The sequence below is a fragment of the Cyprinus carpio genome, chromosome B2 (genome assembly GCF_018340385.1).
Source record: "Cyprinus carpio isolate SPL01 chromosome B2, ASM1834038v1, whole genome shotgun sequence".
Lineage (NCBI taxonomy): Eukaryota > Metazoa > Chordata > Actinopteri > Cypriniformes > Cyprinidae > Cyprinus > Cyprinus carpio.
In genome coordinates this window covers 28,164,068-28,189,913 of record NC_056598.1, presented here as the reverse complement: position 1 = coordinate 28,189,913, position 25,846 = coordinate 28,164,068, and the positions used below count along the sequence as shown (strand labels likewise).

The following is a 25,846-nucleotide window of genomic DNA, read 5'->3' as shown; positions in this document are numbered from 1 at the left end:
AACCACAGATGTTTGCATGCTAAAGTCAGTTGGGATACTCAACGCAGCTCAAGTTGGCTGTCTAGAGCTAACATCCTTGAGCGTTTATGAGCATGAGAGTTATTATATTAAACATCAACCCTATTCATCCATCATATGAGCTTTTATAGCTGCGGAAAAGAGATTTCTGCAAGGGAGAGGACAGTGGTTAGAACCCACAGTGTGGCTTCCATTTTGAACATGGATTGATCCAGCGGGCTATAAATTCAGTCTCCCAGGCAAAGCCACCATTCACACTGACTGCTCATGAGATATTCATGCAGAACTGCTCAATCGCTTCGAGGCAGGCCATGTTTTCATGGCTAATGAATCTCCGATTGAATTTGCATCAATGTGAGAAATTCACAGATGCTGCAGGTTTGGGCTCTTGTGAATACTGAGAGTTTTGAAGAATTATCAGAAGATATTGTCAACGATTTGTATCATCATCATGCACACACAGACCAGAATACCCAAAAACCAAAACAAAATGTTTTTTCAAAAACCCACACCCATATACAATAAAAAAAAAAACAAAAACAAAAAACAACAAAAAATAAAAAAAAGGACAACAAAAAAACTCAGATTTCGGTTTGATTCAAACCGCATGCATTATAAGACCCGCTTCAAGCTTCGTTTAATCCCTGGTCTGTTATTTTTCTTCCTGGAAACAGTTTGAAATGCAGAGAAGATGTGATGGCCAAACAATCCAACAGCTTATTAGAGCGCTGATCTCTGAGCGGGGCAGCGGAGGGCAGAGCCACAGCCAACACACTGAGATTAAAAACACACAGACGCACACACTAATGCTCATTTCCATGCAGATGTGTGCACAGTGTGGAAATCACGTGCACTGAAAAAAAAAACTTGGTGTAGGATTTGCTTTGAAACTATTTTTACAAGTAATTAGAGAGAAAAGGCAAGTAAAATTGAATTAAACATGACATTCTTGAAGTAGAAAGTTAAATTTGCATTGTTTCACGATGCCAATCTTTCATCTGGGACAGCCGAAAATCATGCAGTGTGTCTCGGGCTTAAAACATCTAAATGTCTGCTTCAAGCTCCCATTCATTGGATACTATCGATTCAAACCCTTGCAACCATTTTTTCTTGAAAAATATTAAGACTTTTTACCATTCAAAGGTTTATGAGTGATTCTAAAAACACAACTTTGAAATAACAACACACTAATTCACTCAGTCTCTCTCTCAGCGGCAGCCAATCAGTGGGTTAAGGGTCAGACTGGGCAGGAAATCAATTAATGACGAACGATCTGAAATAATGATGGAACACTGTGTTGCCGGGGTCTGGAGAAATGTCAGCGCATTGTTTCCCTCTGTAATTAGACGGTTAATGAGAGCCTTAATGAACAACATGCTCTCCATCTCCATGGGTAAAAGGCCTGAAGAACGAGGATAGATAGAAAGACTCAGGGAGTAAATGGAGTAAATATTTCTGTTTCATAATCACAGAAAAATGTCGCTACAGAACAAGCGACTGAATTCAAATGGCTGTGATCAAACACACTGCTGTTAGAAGAAGAGAGCTGTGGTGTAGCAGCTGGTTTTAAAAGAACAGGAATGGAGAGTTAAGTGCTCCTCTGGTTCACTCTGTACTCTAACCAAAGCATTTAAAGTGATAAATGAGCATCTTAATGGGTGACTGTGGCACTATTCCAATCCATAGTAAGCTAAATAGACTGCTACCTAGACAGCATACTAACTGAAATCAAACACATTGATTTGAAGCACTCTATGTGGGCAGCAAAATGCATAGTAAATAAAAAAATGCAAGAACTGAATTTAATATATTTACAGTCAACATTTATAGATTAAATTCACTTGCTTAAGCACACAGCCCTTGAGGCAGATAGTCTCTGATATGCCTCCAGTGAATAAAATAGGTTGACCATACGTCCTCTTTTCCCCGGACATGACCAGGACTTAAAAATATGCCCTAAAATGTCTTTGTTTTAGCTTTGTTTTCCTATTGTCACTCTCTCTACACTCCTTATACATTATATGCATGTGTATTTTGCACTGCTTTGGCCATTTCCTGTAGATCTCACCTTCTTGCAGTCTACAATTGGTTGATTATGTACAAAGCCTGCACGCCATTGGTCAAATCGCTTTTCAGTCTTCACCATCAGCAAGTTTAAAAACTACGGGAAAACAAAGCCAAATACCAGACATTTTAAGCAATTTAGAAATCTTGGCCAGAGAAAAAGAGGATGTATAGTCTCCCTACAAAAGCAAAGTCACTCATTCTCAAACACACAGGCACAAAATGAAGGGAAAAAGAAGTTATAAGAGCATTTGCACAAAATCTATATCCAGTCTTCCTCTCTTGTGTATCCACACAAATTGGAAGTAAATGACACAAGCACATCCCATAAACAAACACTGGAGGAAATCAGCAGACGCTGATGGGTTGTGTTGACATGTGTCGGTTAAAAGAAAAACAGAGGAGTAATCTGGATTAAATAGACGAGGACATTTACTGAGGGATCCAGATGGCACGCTGGAGACGCTAGGGAAGAGAAGATGGCAGAAGACTCTTGAGTGTAATTACAATGTACCTGTATATATGAAATATTTTGTTTAACTACATGTCATGTGACCATTAACCACCATTTATAGAACCATGAACATGCAAATGAATTATTAAGAGTGAATTATTAACTGAAAATGTTAGTGTGCATTTCAAGTAAATAGTTAGAGATTTGCTGACAAAACATTTGGTAATAAAAAAAAAACATTTGGTAAAAAAAAAAAGGGTTTCTCATGTACAACATTTAATTACACCATATTTCTCAAATTCATGTCATATCAAAAAAGCAAACATGCAAACAGGTGCATCTTTAAACAAGAGACATCTAATAAGATCAATTTCTTTTGGGTTCTGCTATAGTTTAAAATTTTATAACAAAAAAAGAGGTATAAAGACCGGTTTCAATCTTGTGGACCTCATTTTGTAGAGGTTTAGAGTTGGATTGTTAAGTATGAAATGTTTTTCAATGCTGTGCATCATGGGATAGATCAATAGATTTCGCGCATATGTAATTTGAGGTTACAAAACATGCTTGGATTTTTGCAAATCCATAATAATTAAACTGACTAAATACATTTTCAGGGATAGATGCAGACTGGCACTCGGCGTATAAAGATTTCTGTCCTTATTTTGAGAACAAAAGGTCAGTTAGTCACACTGTCGCCTGCTGTAATCCAATAAAAGCAATCCGATTTCTGAAAGGTCACTAAATCTACATATTACTCCATCAAATGAAAACATCATGGGTTTCTTTGGCAGACTGACCTACTGCGCACACACACACACACACACACACAAACACAATCATCAGCTAGTGTTTATGGACACAATGGCTCTGTTCCAAGCCCTACCTAGCAATAATTAAAATAAAAAATTAAATACAAAGAATTCAACAAAAAACAAATATAATACAAAAAAAAAAAAATAAAAAATATACATATATAATATATAGGTATATAATATAATATACTTTACAGTGTAATTTATTCCTTCTTATTATTACTGATGTTGAAAACATCAAAGTTTTGCTTTGCTGGTTTTTTTTTTTTTTGGGGGGGGGGGGGGTTGTATAAATTTTATAAAGCAATACCATTCAAGTTTGGGTAAAGAAAAAGAAATGAATACTTTGATTCAGCAACGACACATTAAATTTATTTACATTTATAACATCACAAAATATTTCTATTTCAAATAAACACTGCTCTTTTGAACTTTCTATTCCTCAAAGAATCCTGAAAAAAAATATATATATATGTATCATGGTTTCTACAAAAATTTAAGCAGGAAAAACAGTGTTATTAAAATGTAGAATAATTTATAATAATAATAACAATAATATATATATACAATTTTTACTGTATTTTAGATCAAACAAATGCAGCCTCGATGATCATATGAGACTTCTAAAAACATTTTAAAAATCTTAAATATTCCATATTTATTGAATAGTTTATGTATGTTTATTGTATATGCAGAATGTTTTATTACTCATTTTTACATTTACATTTAACTTATACTTGAAGATCCAGGTTTCTTCATCATCAAATGCTAATGGTCCTCATCCCACCCAAAAAAAAAACTACAAGTCCCGTTGCCTGTGTTCTCCTCACATTTTACCTTCTAGTTGCTATTCGTCTTCATCAAATGTGAGTGGTGCTCGTCTGTGCCAAACACGCCACCACAGTGCGAGGGTGATGTGGGTGGTTGCCAGGGTTTTGCTGCGGTTGTTAAGGTGGTTGTTTACTTGCCCGAGTCAAAAAGCCCACCCCCAAATCTCTATTCTGGTCTCCTCAATGCACGTCCAAGTAGAAAAGTAACAGCTCACCTCTCTTCAACGTATCGTATGATTTAAAATAATAAATCATTATCTGTAAAATAAATTTGGGGGACTAACTGCATGCCTAATAGTTTAGCAATAGTTAAGCAAATGAAATAGTGATAGTAACTCCCTTAGCATGCAAGATAAATAGCAAATTATGTCAGAGTAAATTAGCCTGGTCATATTCACTGTATTGGAGTATGAAATATTCATAAGTCAACAAGCCAAAGTTAATAAGCAAGCTATGTTGAGACACTGCATGAGAAGACAATGCATAAAAATAATTTTACTTGTGCTCTTCGTTCAGATTAAAGTCCCATGCATACAAATAAATACTAAGTTGTGTCCTCAATTCACTTGTATTTATTTACCGTACAGAGCCGTTCTTGACCAGACACTAGAACAGATACTATTGACTTAAGCACAGACTAGATTTACTGCTTTAACATTCACTTCCAATGTAATACTCCAAACCGTGGCTAACTGCATGAAGGTCTGTTCTGAGCATTTCAGAGATTGGTTGCTCTGTGAAACACAGGCTGTCCGGCACTGATTAATATTCCATTAACAGCACAATTAAGCCTGATTCATTAGGAGAAGAATAGCAGACCAGCACTAATGCAGAAGTCCAGCAGTGAGTGAGGAGGGCTTTAATATATCCTACATAGCTTACAACATCGCAAACCCAGCTAAAGAATCATATTTTCAGTTGTCAGTGTTGTCACTGACGTTTTTCTTCTGAAAAATGCCCATACTGCTCTTTTCTATACAATAAAATGCAATTATTTCAAGTTAAAAAAGACTTTTTGATTTGATTTGTTTTTCCAACAAAGCTACTATATTACTTAATAATATACCACATCATACTGTATGGACTGCTTACATAGTATTTACATTTATCAAATTAATCAATGCTGGTTAGTCAGGTGTGTGACCGTCGCATTAACTTACATTTGATGTATATTTTCTTTAAAAGTTACGAATCTACCAGTCCAAAATATTTTCATTTTTCTCAAAAGCTTGTCGTGACAAGCAAAACGGATCCGTTGAAACTTCAAACATCCCAAAGGAAGCACACACAAGAAAGCAGCGCAATAAATGTTGCCCAAAATATTGATTTAATTTAAATATTTATTTCATATTTGTTGTTGTGCACTAAATTTAGCTTTAAAAGTTACCACAGGTGATTGAAATCATATATGTAACATGTAAGTAGGCCTAATTAATATATAAAATAAAAGAAAAGAAAAAGAAAAAGAAATGAATGTGTTATATGATCAGAACAAACGTGTTCTACTTTATCTGATATTTGTGGTTTTGTTTTTTACTTATCATTTATAGGCCTGATTGTGAAAGTCCAAACATTATTATTATTATTATTTTGTGTATTGAAATTTTGGGGCTGTCAAATGATTAATCATGATTAATTGCATACAAAATAAAAGTATATTTGTTTACAATTTATGTGTATATTTATTGTGTATATTTAAATACACACATGCATGTATACATTTAAGAAAAATGTTATATTTATATCTAAAATATTTATATTTATATATAAAATTATTAGATAATTTATATTTATTCAAATATATATGTGTGTATTTATATATACATAATAAATATACACAGTAAACACACATATTATGTAAAGTATTTTTTAATTGTTTAACAGCCCTATTTGAGACCTTCTTTTTTTGCATAACGTACAGAATAGCTGACATTAATTGTGTGGAGGTGAATATTATAGGCAATATGTAGAATTTTTTTTTTCCTAAGGAAATTATTCTTTCTATAAAATTAATCAAACAAATAATCAACAGGTTAACTGATCATCAAAATAATTGTTAGCTGCAGCCCTGTAACATCATGGAAAAGAACAGCAAGAACACTGTGTTCAGAATCAAGTCTTACTGGTTTCAAATGACACGAGCGTTAGTAAAGATGACTGATGAATGTTCATTTTTTGGGAAACCATTTCTTTAAAAATGGTCCACCATTAGCTACTGATACACACACACATACTCATTTGAAGACAAACATCAGCCAGAGTAAATAATTAATAGTTTGTCCAGAGCTGGTTTGATATCCATCCTGTTAGTAGGCTCTGTCAGACCGGGCCGGCTGAGCCAGAGCAGCTGATGGATTGGCGATGCCTGGCACCACGTCGCAGGAGGGCAGAGGTAATAAAGTGGCATGAATGGTTCATTAACCTCAGGAGAGATACTCAGTGGCGTATAAAGCAATCATCTGTGTTAATCTGAGTGTTGACAGGATATTCAAGTCTGCTGCAAAGTTGAAGTGAGTGAGAGTTTAGGACTGCGCTGGCGTTTGATCTATGGTGCCAGTGCAGATGACATGGAGGCCTGAAATTACTACTGCAAGGAACTGCCTGGACTGCTTTTTATTTTGTTCATAGAGAGGAAAAATCCATTTACAACTGCCAAAACAAAACAAAATGAAAGTCAATACTTTAAAGGGACCAGCATTTTATTGAAGAAAGATCGTTTTTGCTCTTTTGAAATGAAAAAAGTTCAAAAAAGTTATTTGCTCCCACAAAGCAACTCAGTGCGATCGTGACGATTACACAGAGCTCCACGCACACATGCAGATCAGCTCAAAGAAGCACCTAACAGGAAAAGAAGGGTGGATGATTTTAAAATACTAAATATTAAACTATTAAATGTAAAATATTGAATAACATTATTTAATATTTAATAAAATATTTTAAAATAAAAATTTTAATAACTTATAATATTTTTTGTTTAAAATTACATTTTTGTTTAATTGTATTCTTAAATTTGCTCAAATTCTCATAAATCATTAATTAGCTGTAAACATATTATATATTTATATTTCTCATACTTGACTTTATTTATTTATTTATTTTTTTGCATTTATCAGTAAGACTTTAAAAAAATTTGTTCAACAAAGCTGCATTTATTTGTTCAGTAGAATGTACATATATAGGCTGCTACTACTACTACTAAAATGATTAAAACCATATTTTTAAATAATAAATAATTAAATAATTAAATAATTAATTAAATAATCATACAATATTTCTTATATGTTTTAATTGTAAAATTAAATTACATTTATTTTCCAAAAAATACAATTTGTTTAATATTCATTATTTAAAGGTTAGATTAAATTAATGTCTTATGCCTTAAAAAATTTAAATACACAACACAAAATTTCTGAGCAAGAAATCATAAGGCTATTGTAAGAATAAATGAATATGTAACACTGACGAATTTGCTGTTGAACTGTATAATTTCTAACAACTGGTCAAAATGCCACAACTTAAGATAACACAGGAGAATGTAAAAAAAAAAAAAAAAACAAGTAAATAAATTATACAGAGAAAGAGCTGCCTAAAGAGACACCTTACCTAAATCTGAAAATTCTGTCAGTTTATTTAACCTCATGTTCTATTTTCCATTTCTTGTTTCCAATAAACGGAAGCATACAGTGTCCAAACAAGCTCCAGAAAAGCACCAAAAATTATTTAGTGCATAATGTGTCAAATTCTTTCTATGACTTTGTATTGCATTCTATTAAAGTTTATTGCATTTAATGTAATATCTAGTAAAATATAGTTTTATTTTATATAATTTAATTTTATTTATTCCATTCTCTTTACCTTAATATTCTCATGCACCAATCACTAATTAACTGTACTTATTTAAATATTAAATATCTATTCATATTAAAATGTTTTTACTTAAGATAATTTATATATTATATACTTTATTGTACTTTGTACAATAAGTGTAATTTAATGTATTTGAAAGAAGAAGTGACTTATGCTTACCGAGGCTGCATTTATGTGTTCAGAAATACAGTACAAATTGTAATATTGTGAAAAATTACAATTTAAAATAACTTTTCCTTTTGAATAGATTTTAAAATGTCACTTATTTACACAACTCTGCATTTATATCCTGCAGTTCTACATTTATATCTCACAATGCTGAATCTTGCAAATCGGAGTTTATATCTACATAGCAATGCTGCATTTAAATCACACATTTGAGTTTATCTCACAATTCTGCACTTATATCTTTCAATTCTGTGTATATCTTGCAATTCTGCATTTATAACTTACAATCTTGCATTTATATCGCACAAATTTTTAATTGTACATTACATTGATAATAACTGCTCAATTCATTTAGAATGAAAATGAATGAAAGACCCTCATTGTACTGTATGTGTGTCCGTGTGAATGCTCTCACACCCGTGTTTGTAACTGTCCTGTTGTGTCTGTAATGACAGAGTTTGCCATAATTACCCAGAGGACTCCCATTGAGCTGTCAATCAGCACAGGAAGTCATCCCTCCCTCTGTTAGCGGAGGAAAGTCTCCGCTGAGCCCTCCCCAATTAAACCCACTCTCGCTCTAATATTAGACCCGGCTTCACCATCACTCTCTCTCTCTCATTCGCGCTCTCTTAGGCTACGTTTCAGCATCGGCTCTCCTGACATCTTTCTTTCTCTGTTATTGTCTCTCCACATATTCACAACCACAATACAAGAGTGCTCAGCGCAGGCCGAAATGCATTTGTTTCAACAGATGTTTTCAGAGAGCCACATACTGCACTGTGGTTTGTGTTGCCATGTAATTCTGATTATTGCACAAGGTAACTCTACTCAATCACACGCTTACTCTATAACCACGTCCAGCCAGATCTTTTGATGGAAACTTGTTTCTGTAATTGTGATTGTTTATTTCACAATTAAGTAATTTTTTTCTCACAATTCTGTGTTTATATCACCAAATTCAGCCAGAAAAAAAACAAAAAGTCAGAATGGCGAGAGATAAACTCAGAATTCTCGCAGTTATATCCTGTTACGTTTATATCTCACAATTCTGCATTTAAATCACAAATTTGAGTTTATATATCCTGTTACGTATCTCGCAGTTATCCATCGACTTACAACAGTGTTACGTTTATATCCCTCCCACAACCTTTTTGCAATTCTGCCACAGGAACTTTAACATTACAATTCTGAGTTTGCATTTTAAATCACAAATTTGAGTTCATAACTTCAAATATAACATTCAAATCTCAAAACTCCATATATAACTTGCAATTTTGCATTTATATCTCACAATTCTGTATTTATATCACAAATTCAAGCTTATATCCCACAATTCTGCATTTATAACTTGCAATTCTGCATTTATAGCTCACAATTCTGTATTCATATCATAAATTTGAGTGTATACCTCACAATTCCACATTTATATCTCAGAATTATCATGGGAAAAATCAAAGTCAAAATTCTGACTTTTCACTCAATTCTGCACTTATATCTTGCTTTTCAGAGTTTATATGAATTTATTAAAAAAGTCAGAATTGTGAGCTGTTTTATCCCAAGGTGGAAACGAGCTTCTATATATGGGAATTTATCAGAAATCTGAAGAAATATATCAGTGGCTGCTGTAAATAAATAAATAACAGGAAGTCGAAACTGACCCGGTTTCCTTGATCTATAGTCATACTGCACACAACTCGTTGCATGTTATTGCAAAGAAAAAAAATCGTCATAATTTTGCTGGTTTTTAGAACTGGTTTCTAGCTGGTCCAAGCTAGTTTATGTGAACTGCTGGTATACTAACTTGGCTTAAATGATCTTGATCAAGCTGGTTATTCCTGGTAGACCACTTTGGACCAGCAACCAACCATTTATATGTTCCAAAAAAAAACAAAAAAACAATAAGTAACTCTACTCCATCACAAGCTTAGACTAGAATGACGTGACATCACTTCTTATGGAAATTTATCAGAAACTATGACATATTTCTGATATTAGCTCCTCTTGGAAAACCCCAGCTCAAAAAGTCATCAGGAAGTCGAAATTGAGCCCATTTACTATACATGTTTCTGGTCACGCTACATCATTTTTATACCAGCCCCTGTTGGAAAATCCAGTTTAAACCAACTTGAAGTCAACAGGAAGTCATAACAGACCCCATTTATTTTTTTAATGTTTCTGGAACCTTTTGTGGAATGGAAATGTTCCATGCATGCTAATAGCTCTTAATGGAGCCATTCCAAAAAACAAAACAAAAAACAACAACAGCCTGGCCATTAGAAGGCAGGTCATCCACCTACACCAGTTTGGACCAGCTACTTTCAGGTGGTTTTAGCTAAATTTTTTTCATGCTTGAGTGAATGTTACTGATTTTGGCCAACACATACAAGAAATACAAGTGTTAGAGAATCACATTTATTGCTGAAAGAGGTTTTCACAGTGGATGGTGATGAGTTTAGCACTCCTTAGATCTTCACTGCCTTACCTCTGAGATGTTTTCTTGTACTTCCTCCTGTAACAAAACAAACACCATATTAAAACCTGTATTTAGCTTTGTGCACAATTATATTGGGTTTATTTCATAAATAATACTAAACACACACACACAGTGTATTTAAACTGTTTCATGCTGTTTCAGATCAAATGTTTATCAGTGGTGTTATGTATTTATTTTAACTGTAGCATAAACATTTATAATAATAATAATAATAATTATTATAATTATGCATTTTATAAGTTGTAATATTTTGTCATTATTTTCCAGGTTGTTTTTATGGCCCTGCAAGTTGCAAAACATTTTTGCTTCCACTTTGGAAAAATTACTTACAGTTCTCCACATACAACACATGCAAACTCATGCCTTTTCTGAATAAAATAACTTAAATAAAATAAAATAAAATAAAATATAAATTTATTTAGTTATTTATATATATATATATATATATATATATATATATATATATATATATATATATATATTATATATATATATATATATATAACACACACAAACACATGCCCCCTCTGAAAATTAAATTAAATTAAATTAAATTAAATTAAATTAAATTAAGTTAAATTAAGTTAAATTAATCAAAATTCAGTCAATTTTATTTTTTTATTTTTTTTTCAGTTTTTGATACATTAATCTATACAAATTTTGATTCAAAGGGCATTAAGTCAACTTTTCATACAGGCTGTTTAAAGCACTGCTTTTTATGGTGTGTAGCTGACAGCTACAGTACACATATAGGTCCCTCCATAAAGCCCATTAACAACACAAGGACGGTGAAGCAATTAGTCAACGCACAGGAAAATTCAGAGCTGCCCAATCATTACTCATTCCTGCCATGAACCACCATCACTGGTGCCTGAAATTACTCCTTAGAAAAGGAAACTCCTTACTGTCCCCTTTTTTCTTTCTAAAGTCTCCAAACACAATTATGAGTGCTGCTTCACACCACTGAAGTGTTGCATACACACAAACGCACATGCAGAACCATGTCCACGAATGCGCACATGCACACTCACGACAGCTGTGAGTGTTTGAGGCTTTCTGTGAGATTAAATGCTGATGCAGTCAGATTTACCCACTGCAGTAACCTTTAACATCCACATATACAGCTGCTTCAACAAGCCCAAACACAGCAACACAGCTTAACGTCCTGTGAACTGGCCTGACGTCCTGTGACGGGCGATAATCCAAACCCAGTGAAGGGACTAACACAATTTTGGCAAAAAGAGCTCTTGTTTTTGGCTCTCCCTTAGAGAGAACAACAACGTTCTTAAAGGAATAGTTCCCCTACAAATATGAAGATGTGCAATTGCTTTTGTTGAACACATCAAATGTGTGCATGTGCATATTCAAACTTCACTTTGTGATGTCAGTGACACCATAGGCACCACTTTTATGGTGCTTTTTTGGAGCTTGACAGCCACTGGTTACCTTCTACTGTCTTTATAAAGACACAAACAGCTTGGATATTGAGAATTTTTCAGAATATTCTCCTTTTATATTCCACAGAAGACATAAAACTACATGGATTTAAAAGTAAGTGTTTATCTTTTCATTTTTAGTAAACTATTCTGACTCCGACTTCTGGTGTACATTCAAGTGAAATATGACATTTAACAGTAAAAATAAGGGAGAGATACTTGATTTTATTCATAAGGAACTGATTGAAATAAAAAAAAAGACATTTTAGAATTAGGACAGATTTTCATGACAATTAAGAAATTTAAAAATAAAAAAATCCTCATAACTATAACGTGAAAAAGTAGTAATTATATTTTTTAATTGTTTTTTTATTTTTTAATTAATTTTTTAATTAATTATTTTTTATATTTTTATAGTATTTGCTCATTCAAATCCAGTACGTCTCAAAAATTCTTTTTTAAATTTTTATATTTATGTGAATTATTATTTTTATACTATCCATCATGATAGTAAATAATAAATAATAATGTCCACGATAGTAAATATAATACATTTAAAAAAAAAATCCATTACTAAATTATTGGAGGTAATGCTCAAATTTGGAAATCTAAATACTTAGATCAACTTAAAGTCTACATAAATCCAATTTTACTTATGTAATATGACTCTAATGTATGTTTAAGTGAAATATGATATTTAACGAGAAACATAAGATAGGAGGGACTTGATTTTATCCATCAATAACTGATTGGATTATGAAAAGTCTGAGGGGAGGAGTTGAAAATGAAGGGTTCTTGTTGACGTCAACAGAAAAAGAAAGTCAATTCAGAGGTGGAGCAAGTTATTATGTTTGGATAAAGATTATAAAGACAGACATTCTCTTCTTTAGAATAACATGCACTAATAAATAATTTACAATAAGACCAATATAAACAAAAATAAAAAACTAAGGGTAAGTTTGATTTGATGACAACTCAATCCACACACAAATACACTTCAAAAGCAGCATTAACAGGGCAACGTTACTATTCTACTGCCTGAAGGGAGAAAATATGAGAGGAGACAAACAGCCCACCCCTCATTCATCTCTTTCTTGCTTTCATTCGCTTTTTCTTTGTCCTTCTCTCACTCATCTTTTCTTCTTCACCCATAGTGAGGAAATTGCATTTTATTCACTGAGTTTTGGAACAATATAGAGACTTTCTCTCCAGCTGCCCAATAACAGCCAGAGAGAAAAACTGATTGACATCGAAGAAATAAGTTTGTCTGCAGATGATGGAGCTATTTAATATAGATTTGAGAAGTATTTTAAACATATTATTAAGAAGTCGCCTGCTCTCAGTGAAATGACCTCACTGTAGTGTGAATAAAATCACAATAAAAACCTTTCTTTGGAAAAATTACTGCAATTTAAAGAATAATAATTGTAAATATTTGTTTTTGCATTTGCAATTGCATTCTTAGGTGCATCCATCCAGAATAGTTGTCATATTTCGCAAAAAAAAAGGAAAAGAAAAGAAAAGAAAAAACAGAAAAAGAAAAAGAAAAAGAAAAAGAAAAAGAAAAAGAAAAAGAAAAAATACTTAACTATTAAGACTTTTTGCATGGGGTACGTGACAACTGATGACAATTGAGAAAAATAAATATAAATATAAATATATAAAATCCAAAAAGTAATACATTTTAATATTCTTTTCTTATTTTAGTATTTTCTTATTTACTTTTTGGTCATTTCTCAATTTGTTCATTCAAATCCAGAAGGTATCCAAAAATGTTTTAATTATTTAAAATCGCAATTATTTTATTAATAATTGGAAAAGTGGAATGACACTATATAATAATATTCTGTGATAATAAAAATATAATATATATATAAACTTAAAGATATATAATATATAATGTAATATAATACTGAATATCATGAATATTATTTTATTTTCATCATGATATTTGTTGTATTGCCTCTAATTTATGTTGATTTAAACAAAAAATTGTATTGCACCAAGTGACTTTTAGTAATGAGAATCAACAAACAAAAAAAAGCTTAATCGTCATTAAAAACAGACCAAAAACAGGCTTTAAGCTTTGTTCTGATTATAATTTCTTATATTTTCCATACTTATTTTGGGGTGAAAAGTGAGATTCAGGATGTTTGTCAACCTCTTAGATGGAGACACACACACACACACACACACAGAAAACACAAGAAAACCTGTTGAAAAGCTCATACTCACAGTCCCCGCAGTCGGAGCCAGATTTTCTCGATCTGGTCAGGCTGTAAGTACTTGAGTGAGGTGCTTTCAAACTCCTCGATCTCTCTGGTGGGAGACTCCATGATGCCAAGACGGGAACAAAAACTTAATCCCAGAGCCGGAGCAGAGGAGTGACAGATTCCCCTCTTCAGTTGAGCTGCGGTCGGGACGCTGCAGTCGTCATAGCCCTGTTCTCTCCTCCTGTCCCTCGTGCTCCACTCCGGTCTGAGCACAGGAGCGTGTGACGGTACTGCGGTATGATCTCTCACTCTCTCTCTCTCTCGATCAGAAATACAGCGCGGCTCAGATTAAGGCAGACTCATGATTTCATGAGTGTTGGTGGGAGGGCTTCAGTGTGACTCTAAGCCTCCAGCGGTGATGCCATGATCAATAATGACAAATTGTGTCTCTTCCCATAGGACAAATCACAAATGACATCTCTTTAATATCTCAATTGTTTCTCCTAGACAGCAATGGGATTAAACGGAGCAAAGAAAAAAAATATATAATCTCCAGGGTTATTATAGTTAACTAAAACTAAAACCATAAAAATACATGTTTGTTATTTGAAATGGAATAAATATTATCTGAAATAAAATATTAATTAAATAAGCTCCCTTTTGTTAAAGATTAAACAGAAGCAATTTCGAATTAGGGGACAACCTCATCGCTTATTAGCTCACCAACTTAATTAGTGATTAGTCAAAATTAGTGATGATGCACGAGAGATCTTAAATTCTGACATTTCATTAGAAGAAGTTTTCACAGCTATCCAAAACGTTCCTTATGGGAAAACAGTATTATTATTATTATTATAAACAGTATAACTGTTAATATTACAGTATTAACAGTATATTAACAATTTAAAAAAAGTTTGGATTACCCCCTTCTCTTTTTTTCAGATATTTACAAGTACGGAATTATGTTAAAAGTAATATCACTAATTTTGAATCTTACCAGTCCCCTGAACATCTTTATTTATGCATGACCTCTGACCTCAACATGAAGAGTTTGCTGAATATTTTAATGACTCTAGCGCCCCTTCTACACAATATTTGAAGATGTCCTGGGAAAAGGATCTAGGCATAGATATCTCAAAGGATGTTTGGACCAAGGCTCTCCTAGGCATTAGGCTCTTTCTCAATTAGCTCTAATTTTCAACTTATTCAGTACAAAGTTGTGCATAGATTGCACTATTCTTGCACTAAGTTACATTCTATATATCCCTCTGTGTAGCAAATGTAAATCAAATGAGGGTACCTTAGTTCATTTATTCTGGTTTTGCCCTAAAATACATAGATTTTGGTCTTTTACTCTGAGGTACTTAAGACTGACCTTCCCTTCGATCCCCTTGTTGCAATATTTGGTTGGGCTCCTCCTCTGGAGCCTTACAGTCGTAACCAAGTTCAGAGAGTTCAATACACGATGACTGTAGCAAAGAAGACAATTCTGCTGCTGTGGAACAAAGAATTTGTGCCTAAATTTGAAATGTGGCTTACAGAGTTTAATAATGTGTTATATACATAAAAGATTAGATACGAATTAGCAGGTAAAAGACATTTTTAAAGATTTAGAAGTCCTTCATTGATTATCTGGCTGGTGATCACTGAATCCTGAAGTTAACGCCCTGGGCATAAATGATGACAAAAGTTTTTGGGTGAACTATTCCTTTAAAGCATCCTAAAAATAAATGGCTTATGGTATGAGATGCTGTACAACTCACACCATACAAGACGCTGCAATGGTCAAATATGTTCATTTAGCATGCTGACTTGAAAATTATTAAAAAACAATTAGTAAACAATTAACAACCTTGCAAAATTATGTGAAAACAGCCCTAGGCTATGAAATAATTGCTGTGCAATAAAATGTAGTTGTATTAAGGGAATAGATGGGATGATAGAGGAGGTGAGGAGGAAAAGGAGAAATTGAAAGGAGTTAAAGACAAACTGTGACTAGAGAGTGCTCTGTTCTCTGCTTCCATTTACTAAATGACTCAGTGATTGCTCACTCTTTCTTTCAGGACTCACAGATGATAAACAGATTCATCTTGATGATCAGGATACGTCATAGAGAACAAATTCATGAATTTTAGAGAATAAAAGAGCTGGGTCCATGAGTGGGCATTATCAGATTATGGGCCCTATTTTAATGATCTAAGCGCATCATCTAAAGAACACGGCGCAGGTGCACTCAGGGCATGTCCGAATCCACTTTTGCTAGTTTAACGACAGGAAACGACTATTCTCTTAATGAGTAATGGGTGTTTTTTGGGCGTAACGTGCAATAAACCAATCAGTGTGTCATCTCCCATTCCCTTTAAGAGCCAGTTGCACTCGCGCCATGGTGGGTTCACCATTTACATGGTGGAATGTAATTGTTCATTTTTAAAAATGTTTGTGTGCTGCTGCGCATCCCTGTGTGTGTAATAAGCAAAGTATACACGCGTTGTGCATCCCGCCTAGGTTTTGTGGCTAAAACAGAAAACAGTTATTTTAAATTGTAATAATATTTCTTAATAATATGACTTTTTTTTTTTTTTGCATTTTTGTCAAATAAGTGCAGCCTTTGGTGAGCATAAGACTTTTAATGGTAGTCTATCTATAAAAAAATGTTTTTAAATAAAAATACAACCAAGGTCAAATACAAACACATTATTAATATCCAACAGACACATCTGCAGCCAGAGTCTTAAACCCCACTGAGGAAAGCTAAACTTACAGACAACAGAATTTCATGGCAAATTAACCTCAATATAGAATATAGTATTTCTCAGATTTCCAAACATTTAGTCCCTTTGCTTAAGAAAGCTTGAATAAGCATTTCTAGTGATCCTATTTATTGCTGCTCTCATTGTTTCTCTATGATATTACCCTATAAAACACCAAAACACTACAATAGTACCCCAAAAAATGCACAAAAAATAAAAATAAAAAATATTGGGCGAAATACTTTTAATCAATATTTTTCAGTGAATGAAACTATTTTTGTAAAAGAAATTCTACCATTTTGGAGGACTTTTAACAAATGCAGCCTCTTTAAACGTGCATGTGCTGCTTATAATTTGCCCAGAATAAGATGAGATGAGTCTTAAAAGGCATAATTATACTTTAAGGCAACTACTTAAGCCTTAAAATAAACCACAATCAATCAGCCTTTCATTGTATTATACTACAATTCACTAGGACACTTAAAATGCATTATTTATTGCACTACCACTAATGCCATCTAGGTTTGCAGCTCTCTAGGTTTTGGAACAGAAGCTTCTGTTTGAATTATACATTTGGACCAGACTGTCAACCCAGATATTAAAAATGCAACAAAAACACTGAAAGTAGAAATTCAGACACTAATGAGCAACACTAGACATGTTCTACTACACCTTGGCCCTAAAGAAAGGCTCTCTAGATGCTCGCCACCAACAAGTGGTTCTTTAAACAGATTTGGTTAAACCAAATCTAGCTGACATCACAGCTTACAAAGGTGAAAGTCTCTCAAATGTCACAGGTCAAACCCAGCAGCCGTGTTGACAGAGGAAAGCTCTCACAGGAGGACATTAGAAGGTCTCTCTCTAAGGAATGTGAAAACACCAAAGCAAGAGAGAAAGCACAAACCATTTGTCTGATGCATACTGCACACAAAAATGACTAAAACTTTCTCCAAAAATATATAAGATTCAGCGAAAGCAGTGCTTACCATGAAGGTCTGAGATGCCAAACGAGTCCCAGATGAGTTTAGGATGAGTCAGAGACCTAAAAAGTCTCATTTAGTTCCAGTCAATGATTTAAATTTGGACATTTTTCCAATAGTTTCCTGCATTTTTTTCTTCAGGGAGCTTGCATGCAGATGAATGGCTGTATTTGGGTTTTGATTTAAGGTGTTTTTCTGTCCTACTGAAGAACGGCATTATTATTCTTTTAATCATCTGATCCAGATGCTTTAATGAGAATATAACAGTGCTGCACATCTTTGCTAAGCAGTATTAAGAACATGCTGAACAAATTGAGACATCTCGTCTGTAAATGTTACAAATCGCTTGCGTCACAGTAAATGGCTCTGTAAAGGCATGTTGTCAGCAGATCGCTATTAAGAGCGCACTTGCTAATGAGTGCCGTCTGAAGGAGTGATTTTAGCGTACTCCTGTAAGCGGTATGAAAAAGTCATTCTGAAGTGCTAAAAAGATTCAAATTTGATTTGCCAATTTAATGACCAAAATCAAATTAAAAATTTAACAGCAGTAGGCCTGGCTGAAAAGATGGACCTCTTCCTGGGGAAAAATGTCCTACTTGGTGGTCAGGTGATCCAGCTGGTTTTTCCAACACCGTAGCTGGATTTTTTACTTGCTCAAAATAGTTTGCCAGCTCTAACCAGATGGACCGAAAATAAATAAATAAATAAAAGCCTAAATAAATGACACAAAATGGCTAAATAAATGGCAATACATGAATGGCAATAAACAAAAATCTAAATAAATTAAAATAAATACATGGCAACAAATAAATGCCTAAATAAATGTCAATAAATAAATATCTAAAAAGATAAATAGGAATAAAAAAATGTTTTAATGGCTTAATAAACAGAAATTAATGGCAAAATAGATAAATGCTTAATGGCTAAATAAACACAAATAAATAAATGGCATTAAATAAACGGCTGAATAAATGGCAATAAATGACAATAAATAAATAGCAATAAATAAATGGCTATAAATAAATGTCTAAATGGCATAAATGAATGAAGAAATTAAATGAAATAATGGAATGAATTAATTAATTAATTTAATTTAATTATAATCAAGATTGAGGAAAACAATATGAAATTTGGAAATATCCTGCCATAGAACAAATGTCACCCTTGACCCTCAACTCAATATATCATTCAAGATTTCTGATTACATGAAGCTTGTTTGTGTTATTGACTGCGCTGATGCATAAACTCTAACACCATATGTGATCAATGACAGTTTCACATTGACTGTAGTTGAGTAATTATCTCCAGACACACTGACTTTGGCTAAACTACTGTATTTTAAAATATAATTCGAGAAAAAAAAAAAAAAACAAGGCAAGTTCAGTTATTACTTATTAATTTTATTTTGACTTAACACTATCTTTAAGATACTCAATGCAACAATCTCAGAACATCACATACAGTCAGGTTCCCTGATGTGAGCCGTCAGTGATCAAAGATAATGGTAAATGATAATGAGGTCTTTCCTCTTGACCTCTTGATGACCTTCGGCATAAAATGGCAAACTGCATCCATCTATGGTTTGCTAAATCGATACACTGAGACATTAGAGCTTTGATGAAGTGACCAGGTCAGCAGCCCCATCAGACCATCACCTAGTTTAATTCATCAAACAAACAAATTATTATTATTATCCATCATCATCATTATTCTTCTTCTTCTTGTTACTACTATTATTGCCAACAGGCTTTACTTAACAATACAGTCAACTGCATGTCAAATTACTGTTCTCTGAACAAATGACTTAAGCTTTTTTCTTATGCCACCGTCAAACAATGGCATCTAATTAGAGTAAGACAAAACGCTCTGAACCGAATAAGACCTCATCAGAACGAGGCTACACGCACAGAGGAGAAGTCAATGGAAAAAACAACAGACTACAAAAACTAAAGTTGAGGAACTCTTGAAACATCTGCAACAGTATTACTCAACCACAAAGTATGCACGTCATGATTAAATACTTTCAAATTAAGCACAATAAACTTAGCATGTTAAATTGACAGCCCTACTAATTATACAATAAATCACATTTATATCACACCCGGTCTGTTTTCTCAGTGTCTGCTTTCCCAGGGTATTGTAATATCGACAGGTGTCTGCTAATGAGTCTGAGCAATATTCCTCTTATTAATTAACCCTACGATACCACCCAACATTTCATACTAACAATGCTGCTAATGAGCATGACTGCATTATGACAAAAGGCTAAGGAACAAACACGCCATCAATAACAATCATTTTAAGGGTGGCAACTCTGTCAGAGCGAATACCACTCACTCTATCGAGTAGATAAATAGTAGCTCCACACAACTTTCTCCTCTAATGGTGTGCTACAAAGTAAAATCTTTTAAAAACTTTCAGGGATGTGCAACACCTTCCTCCGTTGATTAGTCCAACCTACTTTATTTCAGCTATTTTTTCAATCCCAAAAATAGTGATCCATCAATTGCATAAGATTTTCAATTATCTGTCTCTAACTGCTGCTGCTGCAAAAAAAAAAAAAAAGTTTTCTTCTTTGTTCAAAGTAATTCGACTATAAAACAGTTCAATGCACATTCAGCAGACACTGTGTAAACAAACTGAAGTCCTAACAGTCCTTCCCTTCCCTTATGAAGTGCATTTGTGTAATCAATGCGAGCACCTTGAGTATTAGTGGCAGCTGTTTTCCACTGTAGCTAAGAGACGCCTCGGGAGAAAACTCCAAATGAAGAACCTATCCTTCCCAGAAAGCACACGTTTTATAAAGCAGGTTTACAAATCAAACTTCTATAGGTGCCATTATCAATAATAAGACCGATCTGCCCTGTAGTCAAATCCCATAACCTGATTCCTGACGTCTGCTTCTAGGCCCACAAGGAAGAAAAATTACTAATGAGATCCTCCTAGACAGAAATGAGATTAAACAGAGTACTTTTGTTTGAACAGGAGGTTATAATATGTTTCTCCTTCGAAAAAGACCCCAGTGATCTCACCTATTCAAGAAGAGATCTCAAAACCAAAGTATGTGATCAAAAGTCAGAGATCTCAATATGGGAGAAACCTTTGAAACAAAGTTGATAATTGAAATATAACTGAGAAAGCATTGCTCAGGATGCTGTTCCCAGATCAGTCCGTCCTGTCAGTGATCACGTGACCTGTAAAGCAACTATTAACCATCAAAAAAAAGGAAAGAGATGAACCTGACAGCAGTTTTCTCTGTTGCTTCTGGGACGTCTGTAGAGGGAAGCTCATCCGCCAGGATCTCTTCTATTCTGCGTGGATCATCTGGAATGTCCCTCTGAACTTTGTCCTTCTCCTTCTTGCACGTCCCAGCAGTGAGTGTGTTCCATAGTGCACTCTGAGACTTTGAGCCTGGAAATAAGATGAATGACAGTCAAAGAATTGAACGCTTTGATAAACAATGAACAAATCCCATACACTCTCAGAATTTTTATTTTTTTTTTCAAAAATTGTATCTTGTATCACTGGGGCAGAACCCTCAAAGGGACACCTATAGTGTTCATAATAGTACCAGTGACAAGCTGTCACGCTATTTTTTTCAGTATACTACTATCTAAAAAACAACACTTATGTCTTTGTCTGCCACAATATGACAATCTATGATCCCCCTTGCCCCCATTTTCCCTTCAACAATATGGCAAATATTACTATTAGTACATTTAATCTCAATTGATTTATTTTCTTTCATATTTTATTGCACTACAGCATTTTATTTATTATTTTTTGCTTTATTTGTACTCTCTTAATATGCACACTCTCTTATTGGCAAAGTTAAAAGAAAAATTAAACCACTTTAATATCATTTCTGCATTCATTATGCATATATATATTAACAATGAACAAATCTCATTTCTACCACAATATGACAATCTACAAACCCGATTCCAAAAAAGTTGGGACACTGTACAAATTGGGAATAAAAACAGAATGCAATGATGTGGAGGTTTCAAATTTCAATATTTTATTCAGAATACAACATAGATGACATATCAAATGTTTAAACTGAGAAAATGTATCATTTTGGGACAAAAGTTGGGACAAGGCCATGTTTACCACTGTGTGGCATCCCCTCTTCTTTTCATAACAGTCTGCAAACGTCTGGGGACTGAGGAGACAAGTTGCTCAAGTTTAGGAATATGAATGTTGTCCCATTCCTGTCTAATACAGGCTTCTAGTTGCTCAACTGTCTTAGGTCTTCTTTGTTGCATCTTCCTCTTTATGATGCACCAAATGTTTTCTATGGGGGAAAGATCTGGATTGCAGGCTGGCCATTTCAGCACCCGGATCCTTCTTCTACGCAGCCATGATGTTGTAACTGATGCAGTATGTGGTCTGGCATTGTCATGTTGGAAAATGCAAGGTCTTCCCTGAAAGAGATGATGTCTGGATGGGAGCATATGTTGTTCTAGAACTTGGATATACCTTTCAGCATTGATGGTATCTTTCCAGATGTGTAAGCTGCCCATGCCACACGCACTCATGCAACCCCATACCATCAGAGACGCAGGCTTCTGAACTGAGCACTGATAACAACTTGGGTTGTCCTTGTCCTCTTTAGTCCGGATGACATGGCGTCCCAGTTTTCCAAAAAGAACTTCAAATTTTGATTCGTCTGACCACAGAACAGTTTTCCACTTTGCCACAGTCCATTTTAAATGAGCCTTGGCCCAGAGAAAACACCTGCGCTTCTGGATCATGTTTAGATACTGTATGGCTTCTTTTTTGACTTATAGAGTTTTAGCTGGCAACGGCGAATGGCACGGTGGATTGTGTTCACCGACAATGTTTTCTGGAAGTATTCCTGAGCCCATGTTGTCATTTCCATCACAGCAGCATTCCTGTATGTGATGCAGTGCCGTCTAAGGGCCTGAAGATCACGGCATCCAGTATGGTTTTTCGGCCTTGACCCTTACGCACAGAGATCATTCCAGATACTCTGAATTTTTGGATGATATTATGTACTGTAGATGATGATAACTTCAAACCCTTTGCAATTTTTCTCTGAGAAACTCCTTTCTGATATTGCTCCACTATTTTTCGCCACAGCATTGGGGGAATTGGTGATCCTCTGCCCATCTTGACTTCTGAGAGACACTGCCACTCTGAGAGGCTCTTTTTTATACCCAATCATGTTGCCAATTGACCTAATAAGTTGCCTTTCCCAACTTTTTTGGAATGTGTAGCTCTCATGAAATCCAAAATGAGCCAATATTTGGCATGTAATTTCAAAATGTCTCACTTTCAACATTTGATATGTTATCTATATACTATTGTGAATAAAATATAAGTTTATGAGATTTGAAAATTAATCCATTCCTTTTTTACTCATAATATGTACAGTGTCCCAACTTTTTTGGAATTGGGTTTGTATAATCCATGAATCCATTACCTGTTTTTTTGTTTACTTGTTTTGTTACACCATAACATTTATGATTTATTTTTTTGCACCCACTATGCACACACACAAAAACGATTTTTAAATATGCAAACGGTTTGCTGATTTGATGACACTTTAACATTTTAAGCCATTCCCATTCCTTTTTTTATTTTGATGTTGTGCAGTGTTCTGATTCAAAATAACAGCAATGGCATCAGCAGATCAAAATTCTAAGATTAAAAATGTACTTAAGGCCTCCTCTTGAGAGGCAAATGGCTCAGTTGTTGATTCAAAGTAAATTATATTGATTTGCTCCCACCAAGCCTGTGCATATCATTATCATCACGAGCTCATGCACTCATAATTTTGTTATTCAGATGTAATCTTTATACCAACTCTGAAAAAAATCGTTTCTTTGGATGCAGTATTATGCCCAAATTAATTCTTGAATATCTTGATAGATGCTGCCATCTAGTGGCATGCCCATGTAAAGTGTAATGCCCGTTTACAAAAAAAAAAAAAAAAAAAAATTTGCCACCTGATGGAGTACTAGCAATGACCAATAGTGAGTGAAAAAAATAGTCCCAGACCAAGGCCTGCACAACAAAGTCACATCGGCAATAATGTAAGATATTCAAGTTTTCACTAGTGTTATTTTAGCATCAATATACCATTATAGTTTTTCTTTTTTTTTTTTCTTGGATTTTTCTCTTTCCATTTCAGTTTTTAAGTTTTAGTATTTTGTTGTGTTTCATCATTTTTATTAGTTTTTGCTTTTTAAAAAAAAAATTATCTTTATTAAGTTTTACTTTAGTTATTTTAGTACTTAAAAACTAAAGAATTTTTTTTTTCTTTTTTTGATGTTTTTTTATATATAATTTATTTATTTATTTTTTTTGTTTGTTTTGTTTTACTTACAGATAATGGTAATTATTTTACTGCTTTAAGGTTTCCAAAAAAGCATTAATATTAGAAAATGATTTAATGAACAGAAACTAAGATTACAAACGACATATAAAAGTTTCAGAAAATCTGTGCGGTCTAAAGACTGGTTGAGATACTGAACTTTTGTAAAAGTAATAAATTGTGGATTTGTCTAAGGCCATGTTTATGTGATCTATAGAGAGATCTTAAAAGCACAAGATGAAGACTCCAGCTCTGGTAACAATGTTTCCATGCTTTCTAACTAATGAACCTCCATGAGTTTACCATGACTTTTCCAGCCATTTGTGATTACTGGACAATGGTTTTTAGAAGTTTCAGTTTTCCATGACCATGCAAACCCTGTGGTAAAGACATGCTGTAAGTGTTTCTGCTGCAGAATAATAGCATCTGCTATATGAATAAATGTAATTGCAAATGTGTTCTTTCTACTTCATTTCAGTCCTTCCTTTTGAATATGAAACAAGATGTAGATTTATACAAAAATGAAATGTAGTTGGGGGCAGTGCGAATTCGTTGCTTTCTAAAAAAAAATAAAAAATAAACACATACTTACGTGCAAATCTCGCCAACGGCCTGCTGTTGGTCTCCCCATCCTCATTAGCCACTACAGAGAGAGATAGAATTATATGCTGCCATTTCTGTGTGTGTGTGTGTGTGTGTGTGTGTGTGTGTGTGTGTGTGTGTGTGTGTGTGTGTGTGTGTGTGTGTGTGCGTTTGTGTGTCTCTAAAAAACATAAAATACCTTTTTGCAAAAGCTTTTTTCAGAGGCTTAGTAAAATAAATCATTAAAAATCTTTTTTTGGCTCCTTTCTTAATGTATCTTTTTGCATAATGTGAATATAATGAAGCGAGCTGCTGGAAAAACGTCGAAGGCCGCTTTTAAATGACTTCTGCCGCTGTTATACAAGCCTTTCATTAGGATTTGAAATGGGTCTTGGTCAGTAGGGGACTGGAAGGGTGTTGTTAGTGTACAGTGAGTCACTTCTAGTAAAACATAACACAAGAACAAAAAAGGCAGAGAAAATCAGCATGATCCACAAGAAAGTCTTCGGAGATGCTATACTGAGAAGGGCAAACATTTCTATTTACTTATTTTTAATTTATAATAACAAACTGTTTTTCCAGATGGAGGTGTTTTTTGCTTATTGCTATGTGGGTTGCTTTAGGGTGTTCTAGTTAAAAAAGCCTCGACATATGTCTAAGGTTTTTTTTTTTGTTTGTTTGTTTGTTTGTTTGTTTGTTTTTTCAGTTATTTGATTATTCACAAAAATCATAAACCCAATCATACTGTGCAAATAGATTTTTATCATTCATGGGCCAAAGTTTGTGGGATGAGTTTAATACTTGAGGCAGTGTTGTTATCCTTACATAAACCTAA

General features: G+C 33.9%; 1 protein-coding gene across 5 annotated transcripts in view; it reads right to left on the bottom strand.

Moving 5' to 3' along the window:
• The window catches only part of LOC109072797 (calcium/calmodulin-dependent 3',5'-cyclic nucleotide phosphodiesterase 1C-like), a 62,823-nt gene that overhangs the window by 24,723 nt on the left and 12,254 nt on the right, over positions 1-25,846 (bottom strand). For 2 of the 5 annotated variants that reach the window (XM_042719001.1, XM_042719003.1), the window contains exons 2-3: positions 25,022-25,072; positions 21,326-21,497 (exon numbers count right to left, since the gene is read on the bottom strand). In XM_042719001.1, coding sequence (XP_042574935.1) covers positions 21,326-21,497; positions 25,022-25,072 — 223 coding nt within the window. Of the gene's footprint in view, positions 1-10,695; positions 10,723-14,378; positions 14,851-21,325; positions 21,498-25,021; positions 25,073-25,846 lie in introns of those variants that run through there. The other 3 variants (XM_042719005.1, XM_042719004.1, XM_042719002.1) reach the window with 3 other exon arrangements.